The following is a 15,225-nucleotide window of genomic DNA, read 5'->3' on the forward strand; positions in this document are numbered from 1 at the left end:
GCAGGCATTATTAGTGTATCTTTCATTTTACTTAAAAGTAATGCAGTGCAGGTCTTGACCGTGTGTATCATGGTTACCAGTATGTAAGATGGTTTGTGTATCTTAGAGAAGATATTGAGTTTAGTATGAAATACTTATACTAATACTTGAGATACTTTTCCGCATGTGTCATCGACGGAAAGTTCAAACACTATTTGTTCTGCTTTTCTGCTTTAGTTTTCCTCGTCAAAGGCCCCTCAGTGCAGCTCACCCAGCCTGGCAGCCTGTGCCCACTGTTTACTGTGACTGTCATCAGGCCCATGGAGGCCCAAACAAAGGGGGGTCTGTTCCTATTGTCCTGCCCAGGATTGTCAGCCCCTCTCTGGGCACAAACTGAGCCAAGGGCTGGGGGTTGTTGGAGGAGCACCGGGGGGTTTGACCTCACCAACCTTACAGCAAGGGTAAGAGCGCAAGAGAGTGAGTGCAAGACAATGAGAGAGAGGGAAAAGAAAGTGAGAGAGAGAAAGAGAGGAAGATGTATAGTTCTAACTGAAACCAAGACCCTTTCAAGTCCCCTGTTGGAAACTGCTGTAATGTAAACACCTGCAGCCATTAGCTGATTCTATCTGAGGCACCGGATAGAAATGTTTATATGTTACAGGCTACTACTGAAAGGCCATTTAAAAGCAAATAGAGGATTAGATATACAGAATGAGTAGTGGCAGGCTATGTAAGCTTTCAGGCTTTAAGCAATGTTGAATTGTCATTGGAAAAAGAGGAGTGGAACGCCTTTGAAGACTAGAACAACCACATTAAATGGGCAGGAAGGTGAGCTAAGTGTAGAAGACCCCAAGACACGCTCTGCCTCCTTTCCTCTCTTCCTCTGTTTGCAATCATAGCTTAAGCCGTCTGGCAGCCTCTCTTGCTGTGCCATTGAAGTCTAATTTTATTGTCATAAAAATCACCTGGCAAGCTGTAGCCCTAAAACATCTCAACTGCAGAGCCTTTAAAACTCCACTCTCTGTGTAGTGAAAAGGTTTTAGGAGGTTTGCCTAGATAAAGTGCTCGTTCCCGGTGCAAGGGCCATCTGAAATACCTCCGTCTGTGTCAGTGAGAGCAGAGCGCTCAAGAGGGTCAGAAGCGTTCCATTAAAGTGTGGTGTTTAAGAGGTGCTGGGGCCAGGGGGGCAGATGGAGGGACGAAGCAGCTGCCAAACATCTGCACCCCTCCTTTCGCAGTCTGTGCTCTGTCTGTGTGCCGCCGCCTTTGTCACAAACTTCCTGCTCCAGCAGTGAGGATAGAAAGCTTGGATATCTTCAAAAATGCAGCATGAAATGGCAGTTGTGAGGCCGTAATAGTGCCTCTTTGACATCAAAAGACAACTGACTTTTAAGTCTCACAACCATGTGAACCCAGGTATTCAGAGAGTGCACCTGCAGATCACTGAGAAACTATTATAGTGGCAGCATTACAACTGCGTGTTCCAACCTCTCCCACAGTATTGAAGTATTCACCCACACAGGCATATAATTGCTCTCTGATATGAAGTCTGTTATTTTCCCACAAACGGACTAACACTGAAAGGCCTATTGTCACTGCCTGCACATCTGTCATTATTGAATCCACACAAGCAAAGAGGCACTAGGAATTGTGGGAAAGGAATGACGAAATGTGCTTTATCATAAACTAAGGCATCATGATAGAAATCCCGTCCTAATCCGTTTTGTATTTGGACATGTAGCCTCAAGCCCTTCTTCTCCAGCTGGTAACAAAGGCCAACTTCGCTCTATCTCCATTAGAAAACCACAACATACTCTCTCTCTCTTCACCCCCCACCCCTCTCTCTCCTGCTCCTCCCAGCACACAGCGCCTCCTCAGAACTTGTTCGTGTCTGCTCGCAGCCTCCACTCTGCAGTTACAGGCTGCACTACAGTTGGTAGCTGTTGGCCACAGGTTGTGGATGAGGACGGAGGTCCGCGCGAACACAATCTGCCCAGGAAACCAATCAATAAAAGGACTTTGAAGTTAAGTTGATGTTTCATTTGGGAGCTCTTCCCTCAACATGAGGGTGCGTACTTGACTTTGGATATTGAACACAGGCTGTCTTTTGCTAAAAGTTCAATATCCATTTTCCAGCGTTTCGGTGAGCAGAACTGGGCGCAATTACGCACGGCGACCATGGCACCGATTTTGGATAGACGTGCTCCCGCTTTGCTCTTGGTTTGGAGCTACTGTGTCTTGGCGGATACCGCCTTTACGAACTTTACTTTGGACAACGAGTTCCACTCCAGTTTCATCCACCGTCGGCTGAAGAGCCAGGAGCGCAGAGAGATGCAGCGTGAGATCCTGTCGATCCTGGGGCTGCCTCACCGGCCGCGACCCCACCTCCACGGAAAGCACAACGCTGCCCCGATGTTTATGTTGGACTTGTACAACGCCATGTCCACAGAGGGGGACGAGGACAGATACTCCTACCCCTACAAGCCCGTCTTCACCACCCAGGGGCCCCCAATAGCCAGCTTGCAAGACAACAACTTCTTGAACGATGCAGACATGGTCATGAGCTTTGTCAATTTAGGTAGGCTCCTTACTCTCTCATTTGTATGATTAAAAACTATTGGAAATACACTTTTAATAGAGTTTAATAAAGGAGAACAAACATGATGGCAAAGATGAAGGCCACTATAGTCACTATTGTGTACCACTATACTCAATTCAGCCAGTCTTTATTCTTTCAAGGTAAATATTTTAATAATCATATTTTACTAATAACAATTAGCATACAGTATAATTAAGTGATTAGCTTAAAAGACACTGAGACTGAGAGGTCTCTAAAACAGACATGAACAGAGATAAACGACACACACACTGTTTCACATCAAGTTTCTGTAGCTGTTGTCAAGTGGTCATCTTTAGGCCTGTATATAGTATAATTTACTGTCAGGGATAATTATTTACTGTAAGTATTGCCCTCCACTTGTTGCATCTAATTGCTGTTTCTTTAGGCTGCACCATGAGTATTTCAGTCAAAGGATATCTATGAGTCAAAGGTGATAGTAGATTCACCGTGGTGACAATTTATCTTGTTACTTCACCTTATTGAGCAGGACATGTATTTTTCAGCACAATTACCATGTTTACATAGACCTAGGTGCTGTTTTCCAGCTAATACCAGGATTGTCACATTCCAGTGTCCCTCTCTGTTAAACAGCTGTGCTGCAACCGGCTAATGTTCAGGTGCTTGAGCTGAGGATGATGGACCAACCAGGAGCTAATATGTCAACCATGTGTTATCTAAAGAATGAGTAAGTCAACAGCAGACTGGGTTCAAAGTGCAGTCGTTGTCCCTTCAGTCTAATCTGAAGACATCCCTATAAACACTCAGAAAACAAAATAATGCAAATCAATGATGATTCAGACTTAGTTTTGTTGGTTCATTTGGTCACACAATAAGTCATGCACTCCAGTAGAAAAGTTTTATATAGTTGTTGGTTGTTAAATTCTGTTCCTTGGACCACTGTGCTTATCTAATCAGAATGTTTACTGAAATAAAAACTTCTTTGACTATTATATTGCTGTCAGCAACAGGTTGTTAAGTGCAAATAATAACATAACATTAGCAGGCGGTGTCAGATTTATGGATAGATAAACACAACATTATAATTCAATTTGCTCAACAGCAACTGCCCCACTTGTGCTCCAGATGAGTAACTGTGTATTATTTTAGTGTACTAACCTTTTATCACAATTTGGCTCCAGACAGACAAAATAGTAAATGAGATTCTGAGCTGGCAATGTTTTCAAGCCACCAGAATTTTAGAGAAATTGTGCAAGGAGTTGGAAGTTTACGTTCAATCCTGGAAAGATCATTGTTGGAGCGTCTTGGCAAGAGAGAGGGAGGTGACACTGGTTCCTCCGCTGCACTGTGTAATTACTGTGGGAGCTGCTGCATTGTGACTATTTTTGACAGGCTGTGACACAGATGGATTTGACCACAGAGACTCGCAAGTCAAGGGCCTTGCAAAGTGAAGGGCCGAGGCTGCAGAAAGCTGACGAGAAAGAAGGGAGCTTCTGAGAAAGAGAAAGAAAGACGACAGATCGGTTGGGACTTGGTCCATTTCTTTTGCAAGGATGATGCTTACAGCAGACAGAAAACCTAAACAAAGATGGGTCAGCTGGAGAGAACATTTTTATTTAATATATTAGAGGATCATGGAAAGAAAGTCACACTGCCTTACTGAAGTCTTGTGGCTAATGTAATTACTGATGGCATTTGCCCAGGTTGAGTCTTCCTCATGGCACATGATCAGTGTTTCCATATATGTTACTCATTTGGATATAAAGTGGGTATTTGTCATTGCATTCTGCCACGTGTTGCATCTATCAGTAGGGTTCATTGTTAGGTTTCTTCCTGAGTCTCATGTAATAACATCAAATATGTATTCAGGCGGCTTGATTCAAAACAGCAGATTATTATCATTACCCTTCACATGAGAGAGAGAGAAGGGCACAGAGAAGTAAGTGATGGCTATCAAATGGATTGACTATTTCCTCTCCAAATTCCTTCCTTTCCACATTTGCTCATTGTGGGTTTGTTTTCTTATTTAGGTTGTCTGAGAGCAAAATGAGTGTGGCTTTTATTTAAAAACTGTCCCTCAAAACTCTGCATGTCTCCATAACTGCCGTGCCAAGGTACATTAGTCAGACTCTGTATACTGGTTACTGCTTCCTGAGAGGCCTGTTTTCATGCACTGGTTTGTATTTTTATTTAAGGCTAAACACTATGACAAGGATGTATCTGATTTTACTACAGTATGGATGCACCATAGAGCTACTGTGGTAGAATATAAACTACCCATCTGTTCAGAGCACATCTCAGTGCAGTAAGCCACTAATATTAATATAAAAGAATACTAGCTTCCTCTCTCTTCCTGATTGCCACTCAAGGGAGCTGATACGCTTTTTTGCCAGCTAGGGTGGGTGTAGGTTTGGGACAGACCCCAGGCCAGGGACGTCCTCTCACTGAGTCACTTTAGTTGTAAAAGCCCAGCTGTGTAAATGGCTTACAGCATACATTCAGAATGCACACTGTTACATGAAACACAGGTCACCCAGGCACTGGGTGTGTGCCGGACATGCCATGATAACACGCCAGCTAGTTAACACACACATTCCCCCTCTTCCAAGGTGGCAACAGAAAAGAATACAAAAAAGTACAAAAAGAAATGAAAAATGCATTGCCAATGTTTCATTTCATTATTTTGTAGTAATTATTTAATGTAGTTGGTCTCTGGCAGCATTAGCCCTCAGCCACCGTGAATTAAGGCATTTCCTCCTTAACAAACCACAGCTTCCAGGGCTTTTGGCCACTATTTTGGCCTGTGCTGAGATACAGTTCAGTTCAGTTCATGTTAAACTCTCTCACAGGCCAGTCATACTCAGCCATCCAGGCACATGCACAAACATTCATAATGCCCAAACTTAAATGCTCATTTACACCTCCCAAACCACAGGAAAGGGCTCTGACTTGGACGTCTGCTATTTGCATCCTGGATGACTGAAACAGTAGCAAGCTCATTACCTGTGTTTGTGTGGGAGGGAGGTTAACGTCTTTTACTGTAAAATGTTATCATGAGGTGCGTTAGTCACATCTTCCTTATTTACTTTCATGGAGTCCTGCATTGATTCACCTTAGGTGGGTGTAAAGAAATGAGGCAGCTCTATAATCCATGTTTGTGTGTGAGTGTCTGTGTGTGTGTGGTGTGTGTGTGTGTATGTTCATACTGTAATAATATGGTCTTATCATGTTATTGTTCTCTCTGTATAATTAAGTTAAAGGAAAAGACTAAAATTGAGATTTTTGTTGCCAAAAAAAGTCTACAGAATATAATAATTCATATATGTGATGTTCTGTAGAAATAGTTGTTCTTTGTATGTGTAGATTCTGTAGCTTTTTCAGTAACTAAACCCTGGTTGAATGGGCCCTGCCTGTGTAACAGTGATGCTGTAAGTCGGCCTCTGTCTGTACACTCAGAGGAGGTGCTGTTGTCAAGTAAAAGCATCTTAAAAACATGAAGCCATTTGATATTTGTTCACTTTTTAAGATGCTTTAGCTTTTTGAAATGCGCTACCAGGGTGTATTTAATTGCTCAGTGTTCTGCTGCTGTTAATCTGCACCAGATGTGATACATTTCACTAAACAGAGTTGAAAAGCAGTAAACAAACTAAGCTCCCCTGCTTTCTTTCTCTCATTGTAGCAATATGCAACATTTGGATAGTCATTATCTCACCCAGTTCAATTCGCGGCGTTGTACCTGGTGACCAATTTTAGTACTATTGTGTCATGACGAAACTTTGCCTATATTTGACTAGTAAGTTGAGGCTGTGATCAGAGAGGGGAAGAGGTATCATAAAGACTTGGCAGAGTGAGTCAGCGCAATAGCAGGTAATTATCCTCTGCGTTACCTTGGTGACCTGACGGGGCACCACCTGGCCTTCCACCATTCACAGCCCTATGTCTACTCCCATAGGAGCTGCCACACAGTTGTCTGCCAGTTCTCTCTCGCTTTATAGAACGTGTTAATAGGAAGGTATAATAAAGAGCAGGAAGGGGAAGAAATGTCTAACTGGTAAATTAGTTTGGATTTATTAGAGGCTTTGGCTTTCAGACAGCATTGTGTCACCAGCTCACACAGTCCCGGCTGCGTGCTCAGAAGCAGTTGTGTCACTCCACAGTCACGCTACAGGCACGCAGCTGTAGATTTATAGCTGATAGCAGTGAAGCGGAAAGGTCCACATTAGTAATTTCAAATAAATAGTTCCAATATCCCCCATTTAAAAAAAATATACTCATATCATCCGTTCATTCTCTCCCCACCCTTCCTTCTATTGCTCCTTACATTCCTCTCCACAGTGGGCTGCCCATGGTGCTGAGGTTAATACAGATGTTTCTCTCTGTCTGCAGGCCAAAGCAGCTGCGGAGAGAAACTTTATCTTTTCAGAGTCCAACAAGTCCCCTCATCTCGACCTCCAACATCATGTCTGGCCCTGTCTCCAATCGGTCCCACACGCAAGACCATCTGATACCAAATTTTCCCTCCCTGCTCTGCTGAACCAACAGTATTGATTATCAGCACTGGCCTCCTAGTTTTAATTAGTTAGTTATCATACGGTCCCAGCGGTGTTGTGTGGTGTTTAGTCTCCAACCTCCTGCTCTGGCCCTCACCTCCAGGGGTTTAAACCTCCCGTGCTTCCAGACATAAAACATTTCAACACTTTCTCAAGTTCTTTTGTGTGTTTTTCCACTCCCCACCTCTCTCTCTCACATACATACACACAGACACACACATACACATATTTTCTCTGAACCCAAACGCAGCTTTCCCTTTCTTTCTACTTTATCTCTCACGCCTCTCTATCATAAACACACACACACACACTTGTACTTTTTGTCCATCGTTGAGTTGTGACAGATTTTTCTGTCTCAGTTTCTCCATGTCACAATGAAGGCTACTTCTCCAAATGTGTTTGAGGAGGTTTCTTGTCACATGAGGACCAGAAAATTAAAACACAAGTATGTGTTGAAGGCCTGTCATTCCTCTGTGCATGCAGCCTGTCCTTGACACTGTTAATACGCCTTCCTCCCTCCCTTAGATTTGTGTAAACGCTTCTGTATATACTCCCAATGGACTAAAAGCACATGCATATGTATGTACATGCATGCATATGTGTGGAGAGAAATGCACACTTTTTTTTGCCCAAAAGGAATGTTTCTGGAGCTAATTAGTGTTCTTGAGTGCATGCTTTATTGCCTTCTGGTGGACAGGGAGTGAGCAGAAGCACAGGAATGTAACAGTTGGTACAGATAGCCCTGCCTTCCTGTCAGGTAATTTCTCTTAATGTTCTCCACAATTTGATGTATTACGTTGAGGTCTGGTGTGTAAATAAATACCACAAATGGAGACAAAGAGTCTCTCCTCTCATAAGCTTCAGGCAACTTTACAAAGTCCACAGCTGCAGAGATCCAGGAAAATCATGTTTTTTTCCATTTATTATCTCTCAGATTCACCTGTTGAACCCAGGAGTCCAGAATGACATCTGGATGTACATAGCAGAGCCTCTGTGCTCTTGGCCAGGCTAAGGCACTTGCTGGGAGAGATGATGAAACACTCTGCGGGTGGGACTTGACAATGTGGCAAGTGGTCAAAAGGCCCAGATGTACTAAGCAGCAGGCGTTCTAGCTCTGCTTCAATGATGGACGGACCTCCTTCATTGCCAGGAATGTTGGGCTCATTTTAGTTTTTCTAATAATTTTATTCTCCTGATCTGACATTTTCTTTTTTTTCTTTCTATCTGTCCAAAAGGAGCTGCAATTTTGTGGTAAAATAACCATCGTTTGCTCTGTAGACAATATGTGATCACTGAAAAATGCACATAGAAAGAGGAATAACTGATACATTAAAGTGAGCGGTGAGATTATAAAAAAGTGCAGAATGAATTATATTTCCACCCGTTTAGCCACTTCTCTTTCATCTGGGTTACTTTGGCCTTGCCTTATCAGTGACCGGCAGCACATAAGACTCCCCTGCACTTCTATGACGGCGGGTACCAAGCAGCGAAGCTGAGAGAGCAGATGTGGGCCAGAGCACAGCCAGAGATCCTGGGACCAACAGCTCCGCTGCTGCAAAAACAAATACAGCGCTCTTCGTTGGTACTGGGGCACTGATTGGGCCGAGGGAAGAGGGGGAAAGAGATGAGAGGAGAAGGAAAAGAGGAAAGGAGAGGGGAAGAAAATGAAACAGGAGAAGGGAAAAGGTGGATCACGAATGGATGGCGTGCATTTCTTGAAATTTAGTGCATTTCTTTATTTCTTTTCCTTGTGGGAACATAATGTGCTTTAGAGCATTCGTGTTAGTGCAGTTATGCGTGTTTGTGCATAGTAAAACACTATTTTTGAGCCACCTACCCTGCCCAGTCACCAGCTGCAATGTGTGATGTGTGTTAGTTCTCCTAGCGGAAGATTGCGTTAGCGGAAGCCCGTAATACTGACCAGATTCCTCACCAGGTTCCAACAGCCAAATCAAAGCTTGTAAAAGCCAAGCAACAACTGTATGCAAGTGTTTTTATGATAAGTGATGAAATTTTGCAGCATTGAATATGAACTGCATGTGGTAGGTTTCTATTTATTTAGGCAAGCGTGCAGCTGTATTTCCCTTGTGTTTCCTCCACAGCTATTTTGTTTATTTTAAAAAAAGCAGTGGGCTGTAATTAAACAAAATAAACAACAAGCTGTTAAAATCAGGGTGCCAATGTGCCCGTCATGTGTGCCTAAGATGCCGCTCTGGGATGCAGGAGGAAATTATAAAAAGTTTTATGTAGACACTGTGTAGACACATCTGTGTGTCTCTTTGTGCCAATGTGCGTATTGTATGTGAATTTTCCTGAGGTCTATAATAAGAGGCGGCTTGGCTCGTTGAGGAGGGTGTGGCCCCTGCGGCCACAAAATTAAAGAACATAAAAGCAAGGGGATGAGGGGAAGAGTGAGTGGGGGAAACTGAATGGCTGTGGTTCCACGTCTCTGAGTTGTTTTATCCTGCAGTTAAGAGGAAGTGCAGATGGTTACAGTGGTATTAGCACAGAGAGATCCCTCACTGCTTGGCACAGATCTCTCCACATCCCTTCATCCCTGTCTCTCAACACATCATATTATCCCACAGAACAATGAATGCTAAAGATTTAGGATGTGGTTTCTTTGTTGTCACCATTGCCTTTCACTAATGTACAATCTCTCTTGACAGACCTCTGAGGGAACATGATGATGTCTAAGTTCCAATTTCCAAGATGACTCAATTTGTCCTGCAGGCTCTTCAGTCACTGTAGTGTCGGCTCTTCAGATTCACCACTTTGGCTTATGCTAAAGGAGGAACTCATCCAAATTATACAGATCTGAACATGAAAAAATTGAAATATCAAATTATACTTTCTCACTCACTACTAATGGTATCGAAGAAATTGTACCCCACTGTGTATGTTTTTTTTTTTGTTTTTTTTTGAGCACCACAAACAATATGTGTTCACCACCATTGTATTGGGGTGTAGGCATTTTAGAGATATCTCAAAATCTTTGCAAATTAAAGGATTAGTTTGACATTTTGGAAAATACACTTATTTTCTTTCTTGCCTAGAGTTAGATGAGAAGATTGATACCACTCTCATGTTACAGCTAGCAGCCAGCTAAGTTAGCTTAGCACAAAGACTGGAAACAGAGGGGAACACCTAGCCGGGCTGTGTCTGTAGGTAACAAAATCTGCCTGCCGACAGCTCTAAATCTTCTAATTAACACGTTATATTTCATTTGTTTAATTCAAACAAAAACCCAAGTATAAAAAACACGGGATTTGGGGGTTTTGTGGGCGGTTGGCTGGGAAGGAACAGTTCGGCACAAAAAACCCAGCAACTGTTGTTTTTACACTTTGGTTTTAAAAATAAGATTCAACGTTTTAATTAGCTTTAGTTCTGGCAGAAATCGAATTTACCGTAATGTCGAACTACTCCTTTAAATCAAAACTATCTGCATGGCAAGATACCAGTAGAGGTAGGTAAGTGAGAAAATATGTGATTTTGTAGCTTTGGATGAACAAACCTTTTAAAGACAGCTGCTGAGTGGTGCTCTGTAAAGGACAGACGTAGAGCGCCAAAAAAAGGCTTTACAGTCAGATACATTCCTGTGAGTTCCAGGCTGTTACATATCCAGTATAAATCTCTGGTCCATGATGCCCAGCGAAGCATGAGGTGGAACCCAGCACTACAGTTTACGGGTGCAGAGGGCAAGCATGTTTGATGGCCTCAGTGAGAGGGAGAGAGAGGGGTCAACAAGGGCTGCTGTGAGTATAATCTGAGACCTCTCGGTTGCCTTCAGGCTAGAAAACTCAAGAAGGTTTTGGTTTGACCGCAAGTCTTAAATGTAAAGACTCTTCTTCCTGTGGTTACTGCTTCTACTTGCACACAGGCTCAAAGGCAAAACGTGATCGTGCACACACGCACACACACACTGCGGTGAGTTAATGATCGTTAAGTGCGAGTTAGTTATAGCATGAAACTCCACTGACCCTTTCCCAGGGAGCCAGTGCTGTCAGGCCCTACAGCAGTACAAATACATCACACAGGCATGATGTCATCAGTAGTCGCCAATGGGCAGGATGTTTCCTAACGTGGTAATCGCCCTACTGTGGGCAGTCACCCGGTACCCAAGAGATCAAACCCTTTTTACTCTTTATAGGATAAACATCTTGAGCAATCTGCCCCTTCCTTGCACTCACATTTTTCTTCCCCTCTCTCCTTTTAGCTTACGGAAACTATGACTTACTTGTTCCCAGTACTGTACTTTAAACATTGTTGGAGTAAGAGCAACAGAAAGAAAGAAAGAGACAGATCATTATAGTGCATCAATCAAATGCATGCCTCTACATAGTGTTACAGTCCCTTTCATTTACCTCCATATTCTCTTCATGAAAGGATCTGACCCTGCTTTGATTGACTTACTGCTTTTCTAGTTTCTGGTTTTGGGTATCAGGTGTGCTGTCAGAGTTAATGGGCTCCACAGGGGATGCAGAATAAGGTGCACATAATGGTGGTACAGTTATCTCAAGAGAACTGAAGGTGGGATTGGAGGGAGAGGGAGCTTAAGCCTTCAGTTCAGAGAAGTGAGAGTGGTGCCAGGGGTGAGATCCCCCCCCTGCAGAGCAGCGGAAGCGTGCAAAGCGGGACTGAGGGGTGTGAGGGTGCCGAACAGACACTTGGGCTAATGCGAGTCGTCAGATTTGTCCACTGCTGCTCCGGAGCCTGAGGTGTTGGAGAAGTGTCTTAGGTCTATAGGCCTGGCAGGAGAGGAGGAAGAGTAGAGAGAGGAGAGGGAAAAGGGAAGAGGAAGAGAGAGACATGCAAGGAGTGAAAAAAAAATAGTAAAAGAATAAGGTTGATGATATTTAGTATTTTTGATAAAAATCAACAGTGCGTTAGTCTCTCAGTACTTTCTGATTTCTCCAGCTTGTCTGTGGCTCTCAGCCTTAAGCCTATTTGTTATCATTGCGGACATAAATAATAGTGTGGCTCACTGATATGTTTTTAATAGAGTCTGGAAAGAGTAATAAGCTTTATCAGGCTTTGACTACATAAACAAAACTGGTAGCAGGATTGGTTCATTGGTAGACAAGAAAAATATAGAATATCAGCAGACTAACCTTTAAAGACTGTCAAAAGTGTACTTGGAAAAACAGGAATATTTTGATGGATTCCAAACTTTTTAGATACAACTTATAATAAGTTACATTCAATTAAATTCAGAAATCACTGCATGGCTGTAGAGTAGTGAACCTAAAATCGTTGTTGATTATTTTCTGGAAGAAGATCAGAGGTTTTGGCTGTTAGCAGGCACAGAAAACATGATAAGGAAGCTGTGTGCCCCGTGGGGAAGCATAAATCTTGAAAGATGCTAACACAGTGTTCATGCTGTAGTAAAGCTCTGGCTGCCAGGTGCACAGTAGGTTTAGAGGATGGAGAAGTCGTCATCATCCCGACATCTCTGATGTGTGCTGCTGTGCACGTGTGTGGCCTGCACAAGTCAAATGATGTGGGATAACTGTGCATCATCAGCAGTTTGTATAAAAAGCAAATCAGATGTCAGACCAAATGATAAAAGCAGCACACTGTGTAAGTGTATATGTTTGTGTACTTGTGTGTGTTTGTCTCTTGCATGTGTGCGTTGTTGCATCTCTAATTATGGATTACAGAAACCCATAATGATTGTGTTACCGTGCTGTGACGCACAAGACGTTGGCTTCACAGGAAATACTTTGTGATAGTTGTTAGTGTGCATGTGAGTGTGTGTATGTGAGGGGCAGCGACCGATCTGGACGCTGGCTACTCTGAATGAATGGCTCATGTGGCATGAGGGTGTGTTCGCCATGTTTGTGGTGTATGTGCGCTTGCGACACAGGTGGGGCGATGGCTACTCACTTCCTCCCAGAGGAAGTCATAAATGCACCCGCTTGGCTTTGACTGTGCCTCTTCCCCTCATCTAATGACTGCCATACTGCTATAATGGCCTGTAAGAGAATAGAAAGAAACAAAGAGACAAAGGCAAAATTATGGCAGAGGCTACTGCTACACTTTGTAGGCTGCTCTCATTTTCTCTCAAACTTTACAGATTAAATTCATGCTTTGAAGAGTGGAAATAGAAAGTGATGCAAGAGAAATTGTTAGTGTGGGAGTTTCACAGCAGCATCCAGCTGTTCTCTCAAGCGAAGATAAAAAGCTTTTGCAGTGAAGAGGTTGGCTGCTGCTCTGGAGGCTAAAGAACAGGTTTGGCTCTCTCCCCAGAGGGAGTGCACCTGCACTGGGCTACAGGAGGAGGGAGAGGTCCCTGGTGTGGCAGAAGAATAAGCAAGCCGCAGGCTCTGGAGTGGAGGTAAAAAAGAGAAATGAGAATGTGTGAGAGGGTACCAAAACCATGGAGCAAATCTTCCCTGGATGGATAATAAAGTGAAAATAGTCCTAGTTATAAACTCTAATTTGCTTTGAATCTATAATTTACAAATGACCACACAAAATGATGTAAAACGATGACATCTGCTCATATCACCTTGATATAAATCCATTGAAAGGCAATGATTTTGAGTTACTGCCCTGGCCTAAACAGTGGTTCCCGGGGTCCCAAGATAAATCTGAAGGGGTCACAAATTATGAATATGAAAGAAAACGTTGTTACGAAAACGAATGTTAAAGAAATTGTATTTTTTTCTGACTTTTCTCTATTTTACTTTGGACACTTTTGCCTCTTCTGGTTCAGTTATTAGGCCTCTATGAATCATTCAATGTAAGCAATTTTAAAGGAAAATCTTTGGTTAAATACGTCATGCTTTGTTTTTGGGTATAATACACCAAAAAGGTTGGGAACCAATGGGTGAGCTGCAGGTGTAGTCGCGAAACATACAGAAGACACCCATTAGCTTTGGACTTATTCAGCTGTTCAATGTATGCAACACATTCAGAGTAATGTTGTAAAGGGTGACTTGGAGGGTGGGGCTTGATGAAAGCCCTGATTGACGGAGTGGTCCACAGTACAGGACTGGTTCAAGTGTGGACAGAGAGTGGGCTTGTACAGTAGAATGAAAAGAGGTACTGAATAAGTTGGGATGTTGGTGGAAGTGACATTGAATTAATCAAGGTCTACACTGCAGTCCACATAACCTTGATCTCCATTGTTTTCAGGAAGAGTCGAACAGCTTATCAAACCAGTCCAATGTGTGCCCATAGCAGATGGAGGACAATGGGAGCCTAAAGCTAGGCCATGTAATGGCCCACAGAGAGCAGAGCTGTCCCTCATTGAAGAGTAATTAGATCCATTCTTTACTCCTGGTTTGGCCAATCATCTCACAGTGCTGCCTTTGTATAATGTCCTTCAGCAACTGGGTTTAATAGAGACATAAATGAAAGGGGAAGTAGGGGAGAGTCCACCGGGAAAACTACATATGCGGGAAGAGGGGAAACAGGGCTGAGGAAGACAAAGAGGCAGGTGTGCAGTGAAAGAAATAACAACATTTACATCATTGTACACTTATATTACTGACAGCTGGTATAGACCAAGTATGCTGTCGTCAGAAATTCTTTTGATTTGTAATATTTGTGTGTCTCTATGTGTGTGTGTCCTTGGCAAAGATCCTGGGACTTTTCTTGCCAAAGAGTTCCGAGGCAGTCGACTCTGATAAAGAATTGTTGAGTATTGTCCTGCCCTACAGGGGCATGTGGTTGTTATATAACTTTAATAGTACTGCAAACAGTTATTTTCATTATTGATTGATTGGTTAATTATTTTTAGCCATGCTGGCCCTAGGGATGTCTCTGTTGGTCTGTTGGAGACTTAGTCAGTCCACCACTTTGGTTGAGACTGAAATATGTTAGATGGATTCCCTTGACTTTTCCTCTAGCACCACCGTGAGGTTCACAGTTGTGGTTTTGAGTGAAACATCTCAACAACTATTGGAAATTGAAGTTTGGCTAGGTAATGTTGGAGAAACTAACAAGAGACAGCTAGATTTTGAAAGTATCCAACCAAAAAATCCTACCCCCTACCCTCAGGTCTCCTTCCAAAGCCATTCACCTAACACACATGAACATGCAGTGCCTGAGAGGAGCACAGTGCATAGTTGTCATCACTAACAGATCCAACTACCTCATGTCTCATTCATA

The 15,225-nt window shown here is 43.0% G+C and overlaps 1 protein-coding gene across 1 annotated transcript in view; it reads left to right on the forward strand.

Annotated features, from left to right (window-relative positions):
- Window positions 1-1,850: 1,850 nt before the first annotated feature.
- The window catches only part of bmp7b (bone morphogenetic protein 7b), a gene marked incomplete in the record, with an annotated part of 19,885 nt that continues 6,510 nt past the window's right edge, over window positions 1,851-15,225 (forward strand). The window contains 1 exon segment of the mRNA XM_035655879.1: window positions 1,851-2,557. Coding sequence (XP_035511772.1) covers window positions 2,158-2,557 — 400 coding nt within the window.

This window comes from Morone saxatilis, unplaced genomic scaffold, assembly GCF_004916995.1.
Source record: "Morone saxatilis isolate NCDOM2014 unplaced genomic scaffold, NCSU_SB_2.0 Contig15, whole genome shotgun sequence".
NCBI lineage: Eukaryota > Metazoa > Chordata > Actinopteri > Moronidae > Morone > Morone saxatilis.